This window comes from Bactrocera dorsalis, chromosome 1 (genome assembly GCF_023373825.1).
Source record: "Bactrocera dorsalis isolate Fly_Bdor chromosome 1, ASM2337382v1, whole genome shotgun sequence".
Taxonomy (NCBI): Eukaryota; Metazoa; Arthropoda; class Insecta; order Diptera; family Tephritidae; genus Bactrocera; species Bactrocera dorsalis.
Window position 1 is genome coordinate 84,288,364 of NC_064303.1, and position 24,599 is coordinate 84,312,962.

Genomic DNA, 24,599 nt, shown 5'->3' on the forward strand with positions numbered 1-24,599 from the left:
TTCATTTTCGAAGAAAAATGGGCCGATGATTCCACCAGACCAAAATCCGCACCATACAGTGATTCGTGCTGGGTGCATTGGCTTCTCGACGATTACGTGCGGGTTTTCTGTGCCCCAAATGCGACAATTCTGCTTGTTAACGTAACCATCGAGGTGGAAATGAGCCTCGTCCGAAAAGATGATTTTTCGGTAAAATTGACCATCCTCGGTCAAACGATCTTCTGCCCAATCTGCGAACTGTAGACGGCTTTTTTCTAGTGAATAGCGACCCATTTCGTAAATTTTAGACTTTTTACTGAATATCTGTCACTTTCCGAATGGTATTTGACGTTTCCAATGTCGAAATATAGATAATTCAAATTTAAAACGTTAGATGACCCACCCTATATAAGTTATTTCTGTTAGTTCGATTGATTTTAGGATATTTGTACGACTTTTTTTCGTAGATAAGGTAACAAAAGTTTCACTCCTATCTTTCAGCCTCTCGAAATAAGCTTTATAAACTGAGTCTGCTAATGATTCGCAAATTTGACGGCGCTTATTATGGCAACGTATGAGACACCAATTATTCATTACATTCCCGTTGCTTTCAACAAGTTCAAATACTTTGATCGACAAGATTGGAATGCATAGTCGCCGTCATCTCAGCTTCATACACACACAATCAGTAAACTGGTTAACTATCACAAACCCTTGTTCTACATTTTTAAGATCACGTCTGAAGTTCCAAAGCCCGAAGCTTCTAAAACTCTCATTTTCATAACATTATTAACTTAAATAGCGGTTGATTGTCTTGCAGTAAAATGTGTTTATTAACAGAAAATCAAATATTTTCCAACAATTTTCTTACAAACGTGTGGCAGTCATCCTAGAACCTTGTAAAAGCCATCAAAATCCTTCTTTTCATGAGCTCAATCCTGAACCTTTAACTTATTACAGTAGGAGAAAATTTCATTGTAGGTGCAGCCCTTGTTGCAGCATTCATCATAAACACCGATTAAGACCGTGTCTCGGTGGCGGCGAGTTTTTGCCAGCGTATTCACCTGCCCGCCATGGATCTCAGACAGAAACGGAAACCTGGCGTAAGGGAAGACTAGCTCATCTTCCAGAGCATTGCTGCCCTGATCATCCCATTCCACTGAAAATCGATAAATTTCAATTTTTTATTAAACATAAAAAAATCGTTCACTTATACTCACTTGATTTCTTGAATTTCGTATTGAAGCCATTCACGCAAATAGTGCTGAGTACCGCATCCAGTGCGGGACCGCAAACGGTCCTGCCGGTGCTGTGATGTAAGGCCACTGATAGAACAAGCAACAAAGCGCAGATTCTCAACAAAGTCATTGTTATTGTTTGTAATAAATTTGTACTAACTGTTCCAACTCTTGAAGCTAAGAAAGCTAACTGATGAAACTTGAGATTTCCGGTAGGCTTTTATACTAGCGGGCTTACCTAAAAGAGTCCTTGTTGTGCTCACACATATTTAGCATAATTTCAACCAATTGAACCCGATATAAGCGATTATGTTTATTAAGCTTCATCGACTCTTTGCATATTTATGAGCGCACACGTGATTAACGCTAATGATAACTGTAGTAAGATTGAGGGCAACTAAGCAATCCATATGTAGATTGGTCCCACACGAATTCATATGCATATGAGCGCACGTGCAAAGAAGTAGCATCTTATTGAAAGACTCTTTATTGTAGAAGGAGTTAACTATTTAATATTAAAGACATTTAAGGATGTGCTACTATCACTTCATTGCTTTAAGATTATTAACGGGGTTTTAATAGAGACGCTACAATAGTAGGCCGATAGAGGCAACAAACAACGCCATATTTTTTCTGCTCTTTTCACATGGAAAGATATACGAGAACATAGAGTGGAAATTATTAAAATTTACTACCGAAATTTGGAATCAATGGCCTTGGCTTTAAGAGTTACTACCTGAAAAACTGCTTCATTGAGGAAGTGTACAACAAATTTTGATTTTTTGAATTTTTTATTCAGTTTTTCTATAACACCGTTTATAAGTAAGTATATATTTTTTAACTATCATAAGGATTTCAAAACGCCTCTTAGATTATTCTTTCGACTAACAAAGAGCATAGACGTATAACAAATTCATTTAACGTGAAAGTCATTTAGAAGATTTTAGAAATTTAGTAAGCCTATTTGCAGTAGGATAACAACTCGCCGTAGGAGCAAGGCTTACGGCAGCATTCATCGTAAACACCTTCCCGTCGACGGCGAGTTTTGGCCACTGTATCGACGTGGCCGCCATGATTTTTGCCTAAGAAAGGAAAGTTCATCAAGCCGAAAGGTGACAGCTCTTCGGGCTCAGCGTTACCTAGGCCATCCCATTCCACTAAAAATTCATTAATTAGAAGCATTCGTCCATATTGCATGCAATAGCTAAAATAGGTTACTCACGTGATTTCTTGAACTTCGTATTAAAGCCATTTTCGCACATAATACTGAGTGCTGCGTCTATGGCAGGGCCACAAACGGCTTGTTGCGCCGAAATATGCTCCAAGCCAACTATGAAGACCGCTATAAGGGTAACAATTTTCAGCGCACTCGAGATCATAGCGGTAGTTAATTTATTTGGTTGTATGAGTATGTGTTAACAATTAACTCTTTTAGTTCGACACAACGTTCTATTGAAGCTGTGCAAAGGAACTGATGTTATTTGCAAAAATCTGTTGCGCTTTTATACGAGCGACTTCGCGAAATAAAGCTGTCATATTGGATGGGTGCCACCCTGCGGTTAAGCAAAGGCCATATGATGAGGTACTCATATCACATGTTTTAGCCACTAATTCAAGGACATGTCGTGCATCAAAAGTATTTATATTTTGCATGTAATTACTAAGTTCTGAAAGTCAGAAGTACGAGTATGCAACAGTAGGCGTAATAGATTCATTAGACACTTAGTATTATATATTATCGTCAAGGTGTGCAGAATAATTTCAGGTGTTGGAGAAATATGTTAATAAATATGTGAGGAAGGGCTACTTACGCAATTTGCAAGGCTCAAAGAACGGAAAATATGTTGAGGTATTGGCAAAATTTCGTACCGATGAATTGACGACACCGTGATTGAATAAAAACCATAGTTGAACATATGCTTATGCAAACGTGCTAAAAACTCGAAAAAACGACGGATTTTTTTGGGGTATATGAATTATCAACGGAAATTCCAGAAATCATTGTTAGGAATATGACACCAAGATTCAGACCGATTTCACTCACAATATCTCACCAAACTATAGTACTCGTATACTACTCTAAGCAAAAAAATTGTAAGTTGTTCATAAATCTAAAATTCTTAATTTATTCTTCAAAATCTATGTCGTCCATTTTTTGAGCCAACATTTTTTACATGCCTAGTAGCAGTTGCTAAAGTCAATTTTCAGAACAACCTTCGATGCGCGTAGAGATTCTCGTTTATTGTCTTCTATTTACTCAAAACGGTTTCCTGGAACGTTCGTTTGAGTTTGCTGAATAGCCAGAAGTCACACGGAGCTAAATCAGGCGAATATGGTGGTTGCGGCACGATATTGGTTGAAAATTTGGCGAAAAACTCACGAAGAATCAATGCAGTATGCGACGGTGCATTATCGTGGTGCAAAAACCAAGAGTTGTCGGCCCATAATTCCGACCACTTTTTACGAACAGCTTCGCGCAAACGACGCATACCACTCAAATAGTATTTCTTGTTGACAGTTTGGACGTTTGAAAGGAATTTGGAGTGCACCACATCTCGATAATCGAAAAAACTATCAACATAACCTTGATTTTTGACATGCTTTGACGTAATTTTCTCGGCTTCCGCTCACCTTTGGCACGATATTCGGGCGATTAATCGTCTGTTTCCAAGTCGTAGTTTATAATATTATACTTTCACTTAATTCCACTGGGGAATTCTACATATTGACCTATGGCTCTGAAAAAAGTTCAACATAATCACGGAGATCTCGACATTCCGTAGCTAGAACCTTGAAAAAATATAGTTCGATTTGTACCAGTTTCTACGCGGTATATGTTTAGCATAGTTTTCCACCCCAACTTAACTTTGATCGTTAAGTTGCGTGACAGCTATAATCTATCTAGAGTGCCCCTATACGGACGGATCCGAAATTCTTGGGGAAAAAATGGTGTGTGCAAAATTTCAAATCAATATCTCAAAAACTTAAGGACTTGGATAGCTAGTATCTATATAAAAATATATATTCATAATGTAATGAAAGTTATTATAACCCAACTATTACCCTCTTCCTTGCCCAACCGACAGGAGCGCGAGGGGCGCAATCCACATACATACGTGCAGAATTAGCCGAGTCATGAAAGGCAAGAGAGCTTTTAAGCGTTGAGATCTAAAACTGCTTGGCTACAGAAACAAAAATTTCAACAGCTAAGATTTGATATACGTTATAAATAATTGTTACGATTTCATTTCTTGCGATATGGTCTATTTAATTTCGAAAAGTGAATCAAAATCATGATTTATGCGAAAGAATGGTTTGTTAAGATCAAACCGAATCGAACCGGGATATTAAATTTAACTACAGACAAGAAAAAATAATTGCTAATCCTTCCATTCAGGATTTTTACTAAGAATATAATACCAAGCATTTCTCTACGACTCGTAAGTGGGTAGGCTTATTAGTTTTAAACGACCAGTGTATGGAGGAAGACTTAACCTACAATCAGGAAATGTTCAAAGGCATATAAAATATATATTTTTTTTACTGACTTTAACTTGTCAGAAAGGATTTGGTAACTAAATTTTCATACAGCAGAGCCATTAGGTATAACCAGAGCTGCATTGTTTTAGTAACATACATACTCGTATTTATAAATTCTTTAGACCAACGTTTAACAAAACGGAAAATACCTTTTGATTTCAAGACTATGGTAATAATATGAAGACTAAAAAAATTAAGCTAAAGGTCCATAATAATTCCCATATCAACAAAGCTATAAACTTGCTCTCGTAAATAGCCGTTTACAACATAAAGAGAGTAAAACCAAGATCTACGAGAAAAACACATTATCTTACATTTTTTTCAGATTCAATGGCAAATCGTTTTTATCACACCAAACAGCCAAATTGTTTAAGTATATTTGCAACCGACACCTCTCATCAATTTAAGTATATAATTTAAAATGCTTTACGTCGTCGGCATATAATAAAATATTTGAGAATTCTGGAACAGAAGAGATATCATTAATAAATAACAAAACAGAATAGGGCCAAGATGACTACCTTATGGAACACCTGAAAAGACACTAATTGAATATGAAAGAGTATCCTTAAATATCACTCGTTGTGTTCTATTATAAAGATAACAAGTAAGGAAGGGCTAAGTTCGGGTGTCACCGAACATTTTATACTCTCGCATGATAAAGTGATAATCGAGATTTCATTATCCGTCATTTACATATTTTTTTAAACGTGATACCTCAGCTCAAATACCGTATTTGTGTAAAGTTTTATTCCGCTATCATCATTGGTTCCTAGTGTATATATTATACAGAGAAGACATCAGATGGGATTAAAAATAGCGTTATATTGGAAGAAGGCGTGGTTGTGAACCGATTGCACCCATATTTCGTACATATCATCAGGGTGTTAAGAAAATATTATATACCGAATTTCATTGAAATCGGTCGAGCATTTCCTGAGATATGGTTTTTGGTCCATAAGTGGGCGACGCCACGCCCATTTTCAATTTTTATTCAAAGCCTGGGTGCAGCTTCCTTCTGCCATTTCTTCCGTAAAATTTAGTGTTTCTGACGTTTTCTGTTAGTCGGTTAACGCACTTTTAGTGATTTTCAACATAACCTTTGTATGGGAGGTGGGCGTGGTTATTATCCGATTTCTTCCATTTTTGAACTGTGTATGGAAATGCCTGAAGGAAACAACTCTATAGAGTTTGGTTGACATAGCTATAGCAGTTTCCGAGATATGTACAAAAAACTTAGTAGGGGGCGGGGCCACGCCCACTTTTCCAAAAAAATTACGTCCAAATATGCCCCTCCCTAATGCGATCCTTTGTGCCAAATTTCACTTTAATATCTTTATTTATGGCTTAGTTCTGACACTTTATAGGATTTCGGTTTCCGCCATTTTGTGGGCGTGGCAGTGGGCCGATTTTGCCCATCTTCGAACTTAACCTTCTTATGGAGCCAACAAATACCTGCACCAAGTTTCATAATGATATCTCAATTTTTACTCAAGTTACAGCTTGCACGGACGGACAGACGAACGGACAGACAGACATCCGGATTTCAAATCTACTCGTCACCCTGATCACTTTGGTATATATAACCCTATATGTGACTCTTTTAGTTTTAGGACTTACAAACAACCGTTATGTGAACAAAACTATAATACTCTCTTTAGCAACTTTGTTGCGAGAGTATAAAAAGATAAAGGATAAATCATAGTTGAAAGTCTAGAGGATCAAGTTTATGTACGAGAGTCAAGAGATTTACTTTATCGAAAGCTTTGTAAAGTCAGTATATGTTGTTCCCTAAAATCCAATGACACTTGGTTTACAAATTCTAGTAAATTTGTTATAGCAGATTTTCCTTCACGAAAACCATGCTGAGAAAAAGAAATTAGTCATCAAATATGTGTATGGTCTAACGTTGTTCTGATGTAAGACCCTTTCAGTTGATCAGTTCTGGCCGTTTTTTCGATAACTTGCTTCAACCTTATCAGTTGTTAACAGTAAACTGGAGGAGAATCAATCGCTCGACCAGACTGAGCAGCTTTTAGTTGATGATTCATTAAATTTTTCACAGTCAATTCATGTGGTACCTAAACATCGAGCATCTTTTTGTGGCCAGCCTTCTTTAAATGGTTCAAAATCGTTTTATGATGAATGCGATGTCATGGCTGCTTATATGATGGTCCTGGTCAATATTTTCCATAATTTCATCGTCTTTTTCAACGATAGGTTGACCAGAACGAGGTGCATCTTTCACATCGAAATTTCCAAAACGAAAGCAGTTGTGCTACACGAACTTCAAGTCTTGGTATTCCAATGATAGAGAAAGAGGTAGACAACAGTAGAAAGACTTGTGAGATTAAGCTCTTTGTACTCAAATCTGCTTTAAAAGAAAAGATTTATCATCCTTCTAAAAAGAGTAACGTATCACCAAAAACGTTCAACCTTGAGGTTGTCTAGTATTAAATATATTTAAAGTTTTATTATTTGTTGCTAGGTTTTGTTTGATAAACGCCATTAAAGAAGAAGAAGAGATTTTGAACAAGGATATTCAATAAAAATACATAATGTAACGAAACGGAGTCTTCAGAATGATACTATGCTATAGTAGTCCGATCTGACCCGTTTGTTGGAAGATTTTAGCGATGCTTTGGAGAATAATCTGCACCTAATTTCTTGAAGATACATTCTCAAATAAAATTCCTTACAAGAGCTTTAGTTTGATCTCGGCAGTTCCGACAAATGAGCAGCATCTTGATGAAAAAAGGACGTATGTACAAATTATGGAATTTTCTTATCTCATTCATTTGATGACGAATATTTTCAACTCCCGAACTATTTGTAAATTTAATTTGCTTTCCATATTACTTTCCGAAATCTCCATATTATTGATACTTTTGAAATCAACAGTAGACTCTTTCTTTCTATATTAGAACTCGTACTGCGTGGAGGAAGGAAATTCAATCCATACGAAAACGCAATTATCTTTATTAAACGTCTCTTTAGTGAACAAAAACATTTTCATTATCATCTGATGTCCCATGCCAAGCTGAAGGGGAAAGTAACTGCCAGTATTTGCTTTATGTAAATGATTCCTCTACACGTAGCTGAAAGCAATTTTCTTTGTATTCTTCGCCCATTGAATGGTGTCTCTTTATAAATTTGAAATGTTATTATGCAGCAGAAATGACCTTCACGTTGTTAAGGTGCGTTGTGCAAACAACAAACAACAAAGAGGCAATGTCTCCCATGTTATTTTACTCCACCCTCTGGCAGCATTAGCTGACAGATGCCAAAGTGGCAATTTTCGGTTTTATTGGCCATTGACTATTGGCTGCGTTCACTAAGAAATCAACGTCAGCACTTTGAAAGCATTTCAACTATGCAATTCGATCGTCGAAGCTTTGTCACTCCCCTGCGCCGGCCAGCTCAGGGACGCCCCGATGTCATTGTGGCGCATCAACATTTTCTCAACACCAAAGATTTTCTCACTCACAATGCTTGCAATATACACTGAAAATGCTTGTTTTGGGATATTTTTACTGGTTACTGGACATTGGACAGCAGCGCTAAAAGCTTATGCGAGCATGTCCATTGAACATTGGAAAGCTGAATGACAGCATCAGAATTAGATTTGCTCAAGCAGCCGTAGCTGTAACAATGGCCATGGTAATGCCAGCTCTGTCCTTCAAAATGCATATTACCTCGACTGGCATCTAACAAAATTGAAATAAAAGTGAGTGGCCGCCCCCAGTCATAATCCATTACCTCATAAGCCGCATCAGGTGCATGCGTATGGCATCCTTTTTTGCTTCTTCCTGTTTAAGGATTTTCACAGGTTATATTGTTGAAACGCGTTTGATTCTCGGTCATTCTGGCTAATTTGAATAACGACCTGTGTGAAAGCCAGATATCTGAAGTGTGAAATATGTGGCATTGTGGTGATTTTGAGGTCATATTCAATGTGTGGGGTATATGTAGTTATGCAGATTAGGAAAAATGAATAAACAGTATACCTAGTAGACGTGAGATAACATCACTTAGCTGAGATATCATAGTGTTGTTTTAATGATGTATGTAAATGTGTCAATATGGGGAGCAAACCTTAGTCAACCGACCAATAATTGACCCTTAAGGCATACACGTAATGTGATAAACATATACAGTGCTGAGCAAAATAAGAACAAGAGTTTCCATAATAATGTTTAAACTAGGAGATGACACGCCAATTAACCAATGTTGCATTTTCATTAAGTAGCAGATGGGTGATGAGCGTGGTCATTTTATTGATGTAACAAAAAATGGAGTGCAAGTTAAAGTGCCGATGTTTTTTAAACGTGTGGTTTTCAAACAGACAATACTTTTTTCGGATTTTGTCTTTTTGACAGGAACAACATTTGCAAATCGTGCTATTTTATTAGCAAGGTATTTTTTCGGTTTGCCTGGACATATTATTCTGTGGACATATGTAATCGTGGTGGTAATTAATTCAATCATGGGTCGGTTTCACATCACATTTGCTTTAGTGGATAAAGCTAATCCTCAGAGACGCCTCACAATATAGACCTAGGACGCTGGAGCAGAGTATCAAAAAAGATTCTAATGAATCCATTCGCTATAGCAAGCAATAATTGAAGCTGTGCCTAACCAATTTAAGGAAGCTTTTGCGGAAGTGACCTTGATTTGCAAGCGTTAAAAATTCAACACAAAATCCAATAAATTTAGGCCACAGACCATGAAGCCGAATCGCACGTTCGGTTCGGTTAGGTTAGGCTAGATGGCTGATCGAAGATCACACATGGACTGCTATTTGTAGTCCTTTGTGAAGCCATAGAAAAGAAGAACTCCTGTGTTCGAACGAATAAATTAGAAAAAGCGCTTAGTAGCCAATACAAATTTGCATAGGCGTTTAATTTCAGCTCTTGCCAGATCCTCCCAAAAGTGCTTGACCTTCCCAATGGCCTGCTAAAGCCCCACAATTGTGGGCAGAGAGATCACTAAATCTCCTGCGATAAATCTTGGACCAAAGATTTTGTGACATCGCATGTATCGATGGAGGTCCAGCACCAATAGCAATCTTATCAGAAAGACATTCGATACTATTAATCCTCGACCAACCCTGAACACACTGAAAATGAGTTCAAGACCAATATCGCCGCTCAGCACTTCAGAGCAGCAGATCTACTGCTACCTTAATGGCTGCAACCTTGGCTTGGAAGACAGGAAGTCTGAGACTGGAGTTGATAGAGAGCTCCTGCATGTAAACCCCTTCACTAACCTTCCCCCTAAGCTTTGACCCATCCGTAAAGACGCTCATTATCTCCTACGGCTTCTTTTCACCCATAGCTCCTTCGTCGGTATAATTTGGCGACTCCATGATCTGAGTGATCCGGTATGAAGTCAAAGTCGTATCTGAGTATTCAGATAAGTATTCTTTTAAGAACCCAGATTCGCTGAGTCTGTCACGTTCGGTGAAATGGGCCTCCACGATAATGCGATTTAACACATCTAGATTTATTTTGTGTGAGGTTATGCGAATTTTCTTATCAACGCAGATATTTCTGACATTCGGTTCTAATTGCTACAAAAAGTGGTCGAAAAAAACACCCTTTACTTCCTTTAGCTGTCCATGCACAACACCTGGGGGTATAAATTCTAGCCTAAACTAACCTCATTATGACAATTTTGTGTCAATCTAGAATATACAAATTTTTAAGTTGTGATACTTACTATAACCTTACAATAAAAGATGCTGGAGATCAAAAACAAAAAAAAAACACAAAAAACAGACACAGCCATCCCTCCTAATAACATATCAATGTGATTGTCCAAAACAAACTTATTACTAGCTGATTTATTTCCGAAATTCCAACTGTTAGTCAGAGAAAATGGTATAACTAAAAAATCTTCTCTCCCCTCCCAGCTACCATAAGAGGCTTAAATGGAAACAACTTAAAAGTTTATTCCATAAAGTAAAGCATTTGCCTGCTGAGCAGGGCGCTTCAACAACTCCCTAACCAACCAAAAAACGGAAGTAATAAATATTACTTTTCAAACTGAATCAAAGAAAGCTAAATGGGAATAAAAGGAATAATTTGCGAAGAGATAAAAACTACGATTAAAATGTGCGAGAATAGATGGGCATTCAAACAAATTGTTACAACAAATTATTCAACAAAAAGTTGCACTTTCCTCCCTTTTGTGTGGCTGCATCAAAAGAATATCGCACATACTTTTGTTTGTTTTATTTTTACGCATAATTTGCCACTGACCATAAAGCATCTGAAGGCATACATTTGGGAGCGTAGAAAAAGGAGCCCGCGCGAAGCTTATAGAGTCAGTTAGTTGGTGCCGTAGATGGACCGATGTAGAAAAACTTTGGCGAATTAAACAAATTATTATACTTTGGGGGATTTGCCGCTTCATTCATTGAATTTAAGTGGACGAAGGAGACCAAGTGCAACAAAGAATAGTGAGGTTAACAACAGCACAAAAGAATATTATTTCTGTGAACTTGGGCAATTATGTTTGCGTGAGAAAAGGCTTCTTATTTGAATACTTGCATTTAGATTAAGAAAGTTTATTTTATATTGATGGTTGTCGGCGATAACGCTTAACATCAGCTGTGTCAACTAATGGGGTTTAATGTGCATTTGAAAAGTGGATTCGAAAAAGAACGATTTTTTGGTAACCTTTTTTTCTTTTTACCAGAAAAAAGCATGTTCTATTGCCATTATATAAAAAAGCATTTAGCTTAACAATGAAAGACGGATGCCAGAGCTGATAGATGGAGACCATGGAAAACAACCCGAGTCTCTCGGACTTAGCGAGTTCTGGTAGCGGGTTGCCAACGACCCCGTTCTCAGTCTCTTACAGCTGTTTGAAGGAATGCAAGATGAGCACAATTTGGGTACTGACCTAGCGTTTTTGGAAGAGAGTCTGAAGGATGAGTTTCATCCCCATTATTCTCCAACAATTTATTGCTTCGTCTAAAGCAAGACGAGGTCAATGTCGTCCAGATACAGGAACCGTGGCTGACTAGTAACGGCATCTTTAGATTGAGGACGAATAGTCACAAGCTGCTGACGACTAACGATGCAGGTATATCTAGATTTTGTATGATGGTTCGAAATTAATTAACGGTATTTCTTGACTGAAGTGTTATGAAGAACTGGCGTGGTCAGTGGTTCCGACGCCAACTCGCGACATTCAATTTGTGGCAGCTCGGAAAATAATAACAGAGATGAGTCGCTCTTTAATATCATTGTTAGCGAAAACCTGTTCATTTGTAATAGGGAAAACTCTCCTACCTTTATGACTGCAGGCAGAGAGGAGGTTCTTGACCTCGAACGTAGTTGCCCCACTGAAAAACTGGAGGTAATATGTATATCGAGTTCAGTCTAGTCGGAGAATGTCCGCCTAGAAAGTCTTTAAGAAGTACTAGGAATACACTCTTGGAATACACTCTTGGAAGCGTACCGTAAGAGGTTCCGACAAACACTCCCAAGCGCGTCGGGGGTAGACTCATTGGTCACCGCCGACACGGTGGACAGGTGGGTCGCAGTCTTTAGCTAGGCGTTCAAAAGGTTGATTGAAAATTCGTTCTTACCATTTGCAATTCCTCAAGATACAAAACCTAATAACTGGAATATCTTCGAATACTACTAAGTTTAGAAAACTAGCTTTTATGTTATTTACTTCGACTTTAGAACATTACTATTTACATACGTCATCCTTTTAACCTAGTTTCCAAATAGTCTCAATTTCATATTTAACCCAATCACATTATCTAATTAAGTTTGACATTCAACATATTTATTGCTAAAATAAGACTTTATTGTCTCATACGATGATATATTATTATCACGCTGATTTGACTGCTATTGAACTATAAACAACGATTGTCCGAAAAGGTTTCATTTTGTAGCTTCCCTTAGCTGTGTTACAGTGTCTCTAATGCTGAAGTATTTATCAGACTTTTATCTACTTTCTCATCCACGCAGATAAAGTCACTTTCACACGAAGAGCCACACTGACAAGGGTTTCGCCAAATGGGCTCAGACAATTGCGAAAGAAGCCTGTCGAAAACTTTGAATGAGTTATTTCGTTGGCGCGGAGCGTAATGGGCATTCAGTCAGCTGTGATTGTAAAAGTAGAAAATAAAATGTTGAATGTGGCTATTGAATAAGATACCTAATAGATATATTCCTGCATAAAAAGAGCCCATGGCCAAATCAATTTCAGTTTGCACACACACTTATACATATGATTTTGAAGAGCCTACGCTGAGCATTTAACGTTATTAACAAAAGAATATTGTTTCAGTTTTCAATTTAAAGTTGAATTACGTAATTACATACTTAATATTATTTACACAATAACCAGAAGGAAATCTTTTGTTCCACAAATATTTCCCACCACATCAAACCATTTTACACAAAGCCACGCATGCACATGCAATACTTTATATTAATATGTACGTGGATATCAAACATTATATTTTTACTATACGTATATGTATATGTGCATATCAACACATTAGCAAACGGAAAAGCATATAATAAGCGTGAAAAGACGCACATCTGCTACTGCCGCAGGCAAAATCCTTGAAATGCAGCACTTGTGCCGCAAAACACGCAACTGGCGAAACTTAGCCAGCTAGCTCATCATACCAGCATAAATGTACGATATATACATATGTATGTATGCGCAAACTTAGACTGGGATCACACTTAAAAGACTTTTGGTGATAGTCAAGTTCGTGCACGTAAAAAGTATTTCTGATTAAAATGTATCTTATATCCGAACTCCTTACAAACACTTGATTTTAATAGTGATCTGGTCTGAACAATTTCTTTAAAGTTTGGAACTTAATGGGGAGTGTTTATTATCGTTCGAAATAAGATTCTTTGACATTTATTTTTGAAGCTTATCTTTTCCATACGATGGACACGGCTACATCTCAGACGGTCCATCTGTTGAGTTCAATTTTCGATGACTCGCTCGAGCATTTCGACTGGTAACTTGCGAATGACGAGTGTGATGTCTAAAACCTGAATCGAAGAAGAATTGTCTATGTTTGTCTAAATATTCCCACAGGAAAAAGTCTAACAGTGTGATATTACACGATCTTAGTGGGCAACCGACCGGCCCAAACCGTGAAATTATCTACTCAACGAAGTATTCTCTCAATAAATCCTTTGATTGATGCGATGTGTGAAAAGTGGCGCCGTTTTATTGAAACAAATGACGCCGAGATCACGAGCTTCATTTTCAGACCGGTAATTTCACCGGACCACAAGCCCCACCAAACCGTTGTTTCTTCTGTATGAAATGGCAGCACTTGAATCATTACAGGTTTCTCTTGCGATTGATGATATCGATGAGCTCCATATCGCTGAACAGAATTTGGTTCGAAAACGTCGGATATTTTTGGAACTTTTCAAAAGACGCCGGAGCGAAGCGATGTCTCGTGAAAAAGTACCTCCACTTGGATCACCCATTATATGCCTTTGTGGTCCGATAGCGGCGATTCTGATAACTTAGTATCTTCTTTGAGAGTAAGGAACATGTGCAAATTTCAGATCAATGTCTCAAACTTCAACATATCTAAAACTGAGGAAGTAGTTTGAGTATACAGTTAGACGAAAATACAGGTATGGCCAAATCGACTCAGCTAGCCTTGCAGATCATTTAAATATATATTTAATAAAGCCACAAACGTTTCGTTCTGAATTTCACAAACTTCGTAACAAACTTAATATAGGGTATATCAGAGTATAAATAGATTATAAAATTCAAATTTCGGCCATATTATAAATATTAATATGAAGCCAAGCGCAATTGCAACCTAAGAAAGAATTTCAATATGATTGGGATTGTCGAATTGCATTACGAACAAGAATCCAAATCCGAGCGAGTCTTATTGTTGTTTCGTCGCCTACAAAAGTTGAGCGATAAAAGCGTCCTCATGTGAACCGGCACTTACTTAATAAATGTATTCAAACAATATAAGTACATAAATACAAACACGACTGTGTGCTTTTACTGGCATCTGCTAAGGCAAGCTTGCCGAGAATACCTTCCTGGGTATATTATGAATTCTGCTACATTGATTGCACGCCTCTTTACATATAAAATACTTCTGAAGGTATGCTTCCATGCATATGCGAATGTGTGCCTGTGAAAGTCTGCATTGCTGGCAGTGCACTTTCCCCAAAGATATTCTATATGCGAGTACGTATATATTCAAACACACAATTGCAATTTATAATAGTATTCATACAAACTATCATATATTCACATACGGAGCAGTTCTAGCAAATTGATTCTCTATTCAGAAGACGTATTCTATTTGGCCTTATTTTAAATACAATAAAATATCGAGGTTTTAAATAATATTATGTGGCATGCTAATAACATTTAAATTTGTTTGAGGTATTAAAAATAAAAGTGATGCAATTTCTTATCTTGAATCATGAATAAGTTAATTCATATTACTGTAAATCAATTGTGCGCGCTGAAACTGCAATACCGTCATTAAGGGGGGAGCCTACTTTAGAAGCTTCCAAAAATCGATTTTTTTTTGCTTAAATCTCTTTAAAAATTATCTGAGAATATGTTCCCAAAGTTATAGATGTGAATTCGAAATATTATCGAAGCTAAAAGGAAAATAGTGGACGAGCGTCTAGTAGGTACATATATGAGCGGTTGGGCAGAAAGCGAATACTTTGACGCGCGATTTCTCGGTTTTTCATTTTGGCATGATAGAAAAAAGATGTCATATGGAATTGGGGCAAAGTTTATTATCTTTGGCATTACATTATGAATCTCTTTTTAAATTTTTTGTTTCATAGACCTGCATCGGGCAATTACTTCCCAAAGAGAGAATATAAAAGATTTCGTATCCAAAGAATTTGCGAACGATGTTTAAACTTTAGAAATTTCACTTATTGAAGCCTCAAAAGTAGGCTCCCTCCTTAAGCCAGAATTCGCAGAAAATAGTACATGGCATCTTTATCGGTAGTGCCTAAGAATTCGTCTTGTACCAGTTATAAGAAAGAAGTGGACAATAAAATTTTTTTTCTTTTAAACGAATATTTCAAATATTTTTTAAGTTCTTCTCAGGTTGCCGGCTTGTTCAATCATTTCAATTAGTTTAAATGATTTTTTTTCGAAATTCGACATAAAATCTGCCATTTTGCTAAATTTCTATATTTTGCACAATCGTAAGTAATTGTAAAATTAATACCCCACAGATCAATAATCTTCTTTATTTTTTGTTTTCGACCACGGAAGCAGCGAACATGCCGCCGTGGATTTTTTTTAGTAACTTCATACAAGACAAGAAAAAACGTTAACTTCGACTGCACCGAAGCTAATATACCCTTCACAGGTGCATTTCTTTTAGTAACTATGTATTCAGTTTATAAGAAAGCTATATGCTATAGTAATTTGATCCGAACAACTTTTTCGGAGATTATATTATTACCTTAAGCAGTAATCCATGTCAAATTTCGTGTAGATACATGGTCAAATGCGAAAGTTTTCCATACAAGAACTTGATTCCGTTCGGTCAGTTTGTGTGGCAGCTATATGTTATAGTGGTCCGATATCGGCAGTTCCGACAAATGAGCAGCGTCTTGAAGAAAAAATGGCGTTTGCAAAATTTTAAAACGATATCTTAAAAACTGAGGGACTAGTTCGTACATATACAGACGGACGGACAGACAAACGGACATGGCTAAATCGACTCAGCTCAACATACTTATCATTTATATACAAGTATATACTTTATAGAGTCTCCGACGCTTCCTTCTGGGTGTTACAAACTACGTGACAAACTTAATATACCCTGTTCAGGGTATAAATATATTTTTTAAGCACCAAGGAAGGGGCGTTTTTGAACTTTTGAGTGTTAAAAGCAGCTGAACTCGATTTTCGCGTATTTTACGAGTTGAATTACAAAGTAATAGGAAACGAAAAGATCTACAACTTCCGTATGTGTATAACTAAAGCTGTTTCACATAACTTCAAAATTTGTATACAAAACTAAAATGTCCGAGTTTTTGGGACTTTATTTCACCAAATTTTATTTAAACATACCTTCTCACTGTGTTTTTTATTTAAAATATTTATCAGGAAACCTTAACTTGGCTTAAGATCGAAAAAAACTCTAACTTTCAATGAAGCACTCTTACATCAAAATGTCGGACTTGTTTAAAAGTCAGCAGGCTTTTTGTTTGTTGAACATTTGATACTCTTGCAGCTTGCGTCTCAGTGTGACTCTCCGACAGATCACCGATTTTCGCGATTTTTTTTTTATGTTGCAGTTAACTAATCAATCCGACTTTTTATACTCTTGAAACCAGTTGCTTTGCTCACATAACGGTTGTACGTATTACCTCAAACTAATCGAAATAGATATATATATATATATAGTATATATTTACATAAATGATCATAACGACGAGAAAAGTTGAAATCTGGTTGACTGTCTGTCTGTCCGTTCGTCCGCGCAAGCTGTAATTTGAGTAAAAATTTAGATATCTGGATAATACTTGGTAAAAAATTTCAAGTTCATAGATGGGCGAATTGGACCACTGCCACGCCGCAACCGAAAGGATATGAAGTCCCATAAGTGAGCAATAAATGAAGATATAAAATATATTTTGTACAGGAGATTATAGTAACAAGGGCACCTGTGGGAAATTTTTTTGAAAAGTGCGCTTGTCCCCCTCCGGTGCTCATATCTTCTAAATCACTTAAGCTACAATAACCGAATTTGCTGTGCACAAATTTTATACGAACTTCTACTGACATTAATAAATAGATGAAATCGGGGGACAACCCCGCTCACTCCCCAACAACGGTAACTGTTAAAAACTATAACTATAAAAACTGTTCAAGCCCCTTCTTCTTCTTTACTGGCGTAGACACCGCTTATGCGATTATAGCCGAGTCAACAACAGCGCGTCAGTCGTTTCTTCTTTTCGCTACGCGGCGCCAATTGGATATTCCAAGCGAAGCCAGGTCCTTCTCCACTTGGTCCTTCCAACGGAGTGAAGGTCTTCCTCTTCCTCTGCTTCCCCCGATGGGTACAGCGTCGAATACTTTCAGAGCTGGAGTGTTTTCATCCATTCGGACAACATGACCTAGCCAGCGTAGCCGCCGTTTTTTAATTCGCTGAACTATGTCAATGTCGTCGTATTTCTCAAACAGCTCATCTTTCCATTGAACGCGATATTCGCCGTGGCCAACGCACAAAGGACCATAAATCTTTCGCTGAACTTTTCTCTCGAAAACTCGCAATGCCGACTCATCAGCTGTTGTCATCGTCCAAGCCTCTGCACCATGAAGTAGGACGATAATTATGAGCGACTTATAGAGTTTGGTTTTTGTTCGACGAGAGAGGGCTTTAACTCTCAATTGCCTGCTGAGTCCGAAGTAGCACCTGTTGACAAGAGTTATCCGGCGTTGGATTTCCAGGCTGACATTGTTGGTGGTGTTTACGCTGGTACCAAGATAGACGAAATTATCTACGACTTCAAAGTTATGACTGTCAACAGTGCCAATTCCCTGCGGGGTTGGGAAAAGAATATTCCCGCGGTAAGGCATGCCTGTCGTAAGAGGCGACTAAAATCCATAGTGCATTTGGATTTCCGACATTCCGACATTCACATGTCTGGTTTAATTGAATGTCGGCATGGTCAGAGATGTCAGAAAAGTGCTATATTGAAATGAAATCATATTCTTTGAATGGGTTTGCGATTATATAACAAACACAAAAATGAAATGACACCAATCTGCTCATTGGGTTTGGCCCTTTGGGGAGATTTGTGGTGGCTATGGTTTAAACCTGAATGCAGGAAGGGCTTTTGTCCGATGTGGAGTCGCACTGCGGCCGGTTTGGTTCTCCCATAGTATGGTGTTGTGCACTTATGCTTTGGGGGGTTGATCGGCGCATTATACTGATATGCGTGTTTCTAGAAATAGAAAACACCGTGGATTTGAGCCTTCGTAGGCAGATACTCACGTAAAAACACATTGACAGTTGTCAACAGTTAGTTGACTGTCGACGCGGATAGACGTACGTGTGCATCGTTGTGATTTTCATTGAATGAATATTCGGTGATTTTTTGCGATTTCCTTTTGTGCGGGTATTTGTTTACGCGATTTGGCTGGCACCGTTATTGCCTGGCGTGCGTGTGTAGCGGTACGGTGAAATTGTTTGTGCGATCGTGGGTAGCGTGGGTTAGTGACCGCGAGTGATTTTGTGGGAGCAATTTTGTGTACTGAAATAATGGGTGAGTAATATTTTTAATTATTACCATATATACGGACAACGTGGTCATCCACGTTGTTGTTATTGGCGGAAGCTTCGCACGGTTCCAGTCTAGCCGTGTTATTGGCACTCTTGCTGACTGGACTGCCCGCCAGTAGTTCTGTGCTGAGCATCTGGCGCTTAGTTGGCTCAGTGTCAGGAGGATCTGGACAGGTTTGCCCAAAAGGTGCTAGCGTCTGTCCAGTGTTGGAGATTGCGACTCCTGTGGGGACCAACGGTCATACCAGCGAACCGTTTAGCCCACGGTGCGATTCGGCTCAGCGCCACATCGGTCGACTCTCGGACCGTTTCGGGAACATTGTCCGGCCGGCGGCAAATTGAGTGGCCTTAATCCGACCACTGGTTGGGGTTGTGGGCTGTACCACTGCGGGCACGCTATAATCGACCGTTTGGGTGGTCGCTGCTATTGAGCGGGCCTTTGCGTGGGTCGCATTTTTCAGCGCGTTCAGACGCACGCATCTGGAGAGCAGCTGCTCCAGAATCTTTTTGTCCGTGAGCCTTCTACGCTAGTGGTACGCCAGCGGATCTGTTTCGACTGAGGGTAAGTCGGGAAGTAGGATGCCTCCGGGACGGAAGAGGAGGACGAAGGCCCTCGCTGGAAGCGAAGAATCCGCCGCTTCAACAGTCGTGGATGATTCCACGTCGGGCGGCGAGAGCGACGGGAGTAAGGTCTCCACCGAGGAGCAAGGCGCGGTTGGGGTCGCCGCGTAAAGAGGACGGAAGCGAGGGAGGGAGCGGGAGTTGTGGCGGGAGTGCCAATGTGGCCTCCGCTGAGAAGGCGGTTACGCGTGCGTGGTCGCCGCGTAACGTTGGGGTAAATATGGGAGGGAGCGGGAGTGCCAGTGTGGCCACCGCCGGGAAAACGGTAGCGCGTACGGGGTCGTCGCGTAAAGACGAAGGGAGCGGTAATGGGAGCGTGGTCCATCCGGCTAGTACGGTGGGCAAGGAAGGCGGCGTCGCGAAAGTGGGCGCTCCTAAAACGGGCATTCGTGTCTCGGGTGCCAATAAAGAGGGTGCGCGAGTTTCCTCAAGGGGTGCTGTGGTTGTTGGGGGCGGGGCAGTCAGCCATGTTGCGACTGCCAAGCGAATAACGGGGGAATTGAATGAGTTGGTGTTTGACGCCAAAAACTTTGATGTTGGGGCCGCGAAGTGGCTGATGAAGCTTGCCTCAAAATATGAGGCGCTCCTGATGACGGTCATTACCGAGAATGCCCATCTTCGCGGTCAGGTCGATGCCCTTGGGGGGAGTTGTGGGAGATCCTCCTCTTCGGCGCCGAGCAGGTCAATGCCGGTTCCGTCGGCACCGATGCCTGCGCCTCCAGCACCTGTGCTTGAGGCAATCGCACCGGTGACGCCGAAGACTGTGGAGACCTGGTCGGTGGTGGTCAGGAGTAAGGGGCCCGCAACTTCCTCTAAGGAAGTTATTCAGAAGGTGATGGTCATGGAGGAACTACTCCGGCTGAACCTCCAGGACTTCAGCCCGGCATCCCAGAGGACTGACGTGAGGATGGTCAGTCGTCCCTGGAAGGTGGCTGCTGACGATAGCATTAATGTCGTCCTTGAGGGTACGAACAAATTGATGTTCGCCCTCTTGGAGGCAGGTCGGTGCTACATAAAGTGGTTCTCCTTCAAGGTGCGACCGGATAGCCCCGTCTCTGGATGCTTCCGTTGTATGGGATTCGATCATAGGGTGGCTGAGTGTAGGGCTAGAGCAGATGTCTGTCGGAGGTGCGGTCAGGAAGGCCACAAAGCTGCCGGTTGCGTCAATGCACCCCATTGTCGCAACTGTGAGTTTAAGGGTAGGCCAGCTGGGCATCTGATGATGTCAGCTGTCTGCCCTATCTATTGTGGCATTGTTGAGCGCACCCTCGCCAGGCACTGATGCGGGGGATTATCCAGCTCAACTGTCAACGCCCTTATGCCGTAATGTGCGAGTTGGGGGGTTGTATGGTAGAGGGTGGGTGCGGTATTGCTCTACTCCAGGCCTACCTGAGCTACCTGAGCTACATGGATAAGCTACTACTACTTGCGAGTAGTAGCCCATTTATCCTAGGGTTGGATGCGAATGCCTCGTCCTCGATGTGGTTTAGTAAGGTATCCCGGCATTCGTCTGGATACTAAAGCCACAGTCGAGGCGAGGCATTAAGCGAATGGGTGGTGGGATGTTAGTTAAAGTTAAAGAGGAAGAGTGGAGGAGGTTTGTTAGGGAAAATAGGAACGACCCCTGGGGTCAGGTCTATAGGATCTGCAGGGGTCGTAGGAGGGAGGATATCACCTTTCTTCGCGTCGGTGACACTCTGTTATCGTCGTGGAGAGAGTGTGTGGGGGTTCTGTTAGGTGCGTTATTTCCTAGGTCGGAGGTGCAGGTACCTCAAGCGCAAGAGGTGCCTGTCCCTCCATTAGATGATGGGGAGTTGGGGTACGCCTTTGGCCTGGTTAGGTCTAAACGGTCCCCAGGTTTTGATGGTTTGAACGGAGAGATGTGTAAAAGCTTATGGAAGTTCATTCCGGAATACCTGGAGGCCATTTATAAATAAGTGCGTCTGGGAGGGATACTTTCCACGCGAGTGGAAAAGTGCTAGGGTTGTTCCTCTCCTGAAGTCCCCTGATAAGGTCAGGAGCGATCCTCGATCTTATCGGGGCATCAGTCTCCTTCCGGTACTTGGAAAAGTGCTGGAAAGAGTCATGGTGGAACGGCTTCAGGAGTTAACGCGGGGTATGTGGTCGGATAGGCAGTTTGGTTTCAGGAAAGGACGCAGTATAGAGGACGCGTGGTTTTTTGTGCAGATGTCGTTAGGGAGAATGTCAACAAGTATGTCCTTGGCATATTTGTTGACTTAAAGGGGGCATTTGACTACCTAAGATGGGATCGAGTGTTGCAACGGCTGGAGGAGCTTGGCTGTCCGGAAATTACTCTTTGGCGGAGTTATTTTTCGGACAGAAAGGCCTCTCTTGTCGGCATGAATGGGAGTGTGGAGATTGGAGTTTTTCGAGGCTGCCCACAGGGTTCCATCTGTGGTCCATATATTTGGAACCTTATGATGGACACTCTGCTTGGGCAGCTCGAGCCACTCTGTACATGTTGCGCGTATGCGGACGACCTTCTTCTTATGGTTGAAGGTCGCTCGAGGTTGGAATTAGAACGGGCGGGAGGGGATCTCTTAGAGATCGTTAATTCTTGGGGTTTAGGTGTGGGGGTTGACATATCGATGGACAAAACGGTGGCAATGCTGCTGAAAGGTAGATTGTCTCTGTTTCGTCCACCGATTGTCCGTGTGATCGGGGTCAGCATCAGATATGTGACGCAAGTCAGGTATCTGGGGTTGACCATAAGTGAAAGGATGTGTTTTACTCCACACTTTGCGAATGTGAAGGAGCGATTGCAGGCAACTGTAGGCAAAATACGACGTATTTTGAGGAGCGATTGGGGTCTCGGACATCGTGCTGTCCGCACCATATATCGTGGCTTGTTTGTGGCCTGTACAACATATGGATCCCCTGTATGGTGGGAGGCAGCCACGACTGTCTTGGGGTCTCAAAAACTCCTCTCAATACAGCGTTGTATGATGCTTGCTTGCTTGCCTGTATGTCGCACCGTCTCAACGGATGCGATGCTGGTGCTATTAGGTGCACCCCCTCTTGACCTGATTGTCATACAGCGTGCTGTTGCATTCAGGTTAAGAAGGGGTGTGAGTGTGTCATTGCTGCGGAACGATTGGATTCCCGACGATGATGTGGAGAGGGAGGGATATCTAGGGAGCAAGAGGCTTCTAGATGATAGGGTTAGGTGTAGGTGGCAAGAACGTTGGGACAATAGTCCTAACGGCTGAGTGACGTACGAGCACATTCGGGACGTTGGGTTCGTTGAGGATAACCCAGACTTCAGATTTTGTCCTATCAGATACGTCAGGGTGTTTTTGTGGGGCGGGTTTAGAAAATTGGTCGCATTTAATTGCGGATGTACTCGGACATTAGGGATCTGGGTGGTATGGGGATTAGCTGGACTGATGGACGATTAGATGTTAGTGGTGTGATCTCCACTAGTCGGAATACCGAAGAGTTAGGGTTGTTTGCGCGTGAATTATTTAAGCGGCGAAGGCGGTTAGCTGGAAGTTAGGGTTTTTTAGTTTTTTGTATGATTCCACACTGCCAATTGGTACTGAAAATGCTTAGCATTCTCAGGGCGCTGATCAACGCATTGATTTGATCCGCTGTGCTTTTGAGCGCCGTGGAGTAAGGTTGTCGTCAGCAGGTACCCTCGTAAAACACACCGGACGTTGTCAACAGTGACGTGAGATCGCGAGTGCGACGACTGTTTGATGACAGGAGATGTTTCATTTTGCCCCCGTTCACCACTAGACCCATTTGCTTTGCTTCCTTGTCCAGTCTGGGGAAAGCAGCACTAACGGCGCGGGTGTTGAGGCCAATGATATCAATATCGTTGGAGTCGCAAAGCACGATTTTGATATCGTGGCGAGGGCAGCTCTCACAGGTGCGTTCCAAGTGCTCATAGAAAGCATCTTTCGTCAAATCGTCCTTCTCTTCCGTCGGGGCGTGGGCGCAAATCAGCGATATGTTGAAGAACCTCGCTTTGATGCGGATTGTGGCTAGACGTTCATTCTCCGGAATGAATGATAGTACTCGGCGACGGAGTCTCTCTCCCACCACGAATCCAACACCAAACTTGCGCCCCTTTATATGGCCACTGTAGTAAATGTCACAAGGACCTACTCGTCTCTGTCCTTGTCCTGTCCATTTCTTGGACGGCGGTGATGTCAGTCTTCACTCTAACGAGGACATGAAGCTGTCGCTTAGTTTTCATGGGTACTGTTATATATGTAACAGGTCCCAAAAACAGCTCACAACCCTATGGAGGGGATGTTTCACCTTCTCACTTTAGCTCGCCTTCAAACGGATGTTCCTAGGCTACCCAGAGGATACTTGGTCAAAGACCGGACTTCGTGAGCTGCTTGAGCCATATGTAAAATAATCGTTTCTGGCCACTTCCAAGTGAATGGCGATAAGAGAACTTTCCTCACTTGCATGAACTTCCACACATGACTCCATTCTCCATTGTTCAAGCCCCTAGGTACCGAATATTTAGACTCTGTACCTATAGTTGAGAGGCGAAATATCTATACATTTAAAGAAATTCATTTTTTTTTTTCATTTGAAGAACTGTGTGGTGAACGAGAAGGTGAGTGTGTGAAAAATACATAAATTTTAAGTGAACAAAAAGGTAAGTTCGTGGAAAAAACACAACAAAAATAAAACTATTGATAGTCCCATCGATTGTTTTGTAGCTCAAAAAGCGAACGTGTCTTTCGGATTTTAAAACAACGTTCTGAAATTTTGTACACTTTTTATACCCTGAACAAGGTATATTAAGTTTGTCGCGAAGTTTGTAACACCCAGAAGGAATCGTCGGAGACCCTACAAAGTATATACATATATAAATTATCAGTATGTCGAGCTGAGTTGATTTAGCCATGTCTGTCCGTCTGTCC

General features: G+C 40.7%; 2 protein-coding genes across 2 annotated transcripts; both read right to left on the reverse strand.

Moving 5' to 3' along the window:
• Positions 1–794: 794 nt before the first annotated feature.
• On the reverse strand, positions 795–1,397 carry LOC105233014 (probable insulin-like peptide 1). The gene is made up of 2 exons (XM_011214937.4): positions 1,200–1,397; positions 795–1,138 (listed from the first exon to the last, which is right to left on the reverse strand). Exons 1-2 carry the CDS (start codon positions 1,345–1,347, stop codon positions 912–914), a joined length of 375 nt encoding a protein of 124 aa, XP_011213239.2. The 5' UTR covers positions 1,348–1,397; the 3' UTR covers positions 795–911.
• Positions 1,398–2,036: 639 nt separating this feature from the next.
• On the reverse strand, positions 2,037–2,678 carry LOC109580026 (LIRP). The gene is made up of 2 exons (XM_019992748.3): positions 2,440–2,678; positions 2,037–2,374 (listed from the first exon to the last, which is right to left on the reverse strand). Exons 1-2 carry the CDS (start codon positions 2,594–2,596, stop codon positions 2,178–2,180), a joined length of 354 nt encoding a protein of 117 aa, XP_019848307.2. The 5' UTR covers positions 2,597–2,678; the 3' UTR covers positions 2,037–2,177.
• Between the last annotated feature and the right edge of the window lie 21,921 nt (positions 2,679–24,599).